At 29.1% G+C, this 1,048-nt stretch overlaps 1 protein-coding gene across 1 annotated transcript in view; it reads right to left on the bottom strand.

The window, feature by feature from the left end:
• LOC106882389 (MAM and LDL-receptor class A domain-containing protein 1) overlaps positions 1-1,048 on the bottom strand; it is a 221,633-nt gene that overhangs the window by 28,304 nt on the left and 192,281 nt on the right. Inside the window, exon 116 of the mRNA XM_014933051.2 lies at positions 453-540. Within this exon, the coding sequence (XP_014788537.2) occupies positions 453-540 (88 nt within the window). The remainder of the gene's footprint in view (positions 1-452; positions 541-1,048) is intronic.

A 1,048-nucleotide genomic window follows, 5' to 3' on the forward strand; every position in this document is an offset into this window, starting at 1 on the left:
CTGTATGTTGTATATATTTGTAAGTCCTGATGTTTTTGTTATGTATTTGTCTGAATATTTTTTTTTATCATACCTAATACACCCACTATGATAGGAATTGTTTCTGTTTTTAGATCCCACATTCGAGTTACCTCTATTTCCAGGTCTTTGTATTTTGATAGTTTCTCCATTTCTTTTAGGGAAACATTATTATTATTATTATTATTGTTATTATTATTATTATTATTATTATTATTATTATTATTATTATTATTATTATTATTATCATTATTATTATTACCATTATTATTTTTATAAAGGCCTTGAGCAGAAAAGATTATTATTATTATTATTATTATTATTATTATTATTATTATTATTATTATTATTATTATTTATCATTATTAGTGGAAGTGAAGATGGACGGACAGACAGACAGACAAAAACTTGTTATTAATCAATAAAAGACGTACTTATTTCAGGGCAGCTGCCAATCAGTATTTTGATGTCATCTAATGCAATACCATAGTAACCATGGTTACGAATAGCTTCAAAGTAAACCTGTGGAAACAACAACAACAAAGTTATAAAACGAACATCCAAAACTATCGATCAATATGAGCGCCATATTAACGCTTTAGCATTCAGCTTACTCTGTCAAATGTAATGCTTATGTTATTCACACTGTTTTGAATTCCTCCTCCTCCTCTTGTATTATTTTCAGAGGTGTACTTGCTCAGTATTATTCACTGCCTGGAATTGAACTCGGAATCTTGGGGTTAGTAGCCTGCACTCTGCTCTTAACCACTATGCCATATGCTCGAGTTCAATTCCAGGCAGTGACCCGAATAATAATAATAATAATAATCATAATAATAATAACAATAATAACAATAATAATGATAACATCGAAAAGTACCTTAGGAATGAGAACTCAGGTTCGAAATTTCCCCAAGACACCTGATGAAGGCTGGAAGGTATATCAGCCGAAATGTTGTGTTAACAACAAAGGGAAGATGAGGATAAATATCCGTCAAATGTAAATAATGTAAATAATGTATATACTAAT

The sequence above is a fragment of the Octopus bimaculoides genome, chromosome 7 (assembly GCF_001194135.2).
Source record: "Octopus bimaculoides isolate UCB-OBI-ISO-001 chromosome 7, ASM119413v2, whole genome shotgun sequence".
Lineage (NCBI taxonomy): Eukaryota > Metazoa > Mollusca > Cephalopoda > Octopoda > Octopodidae > Octopus > Octopus bimaculoides.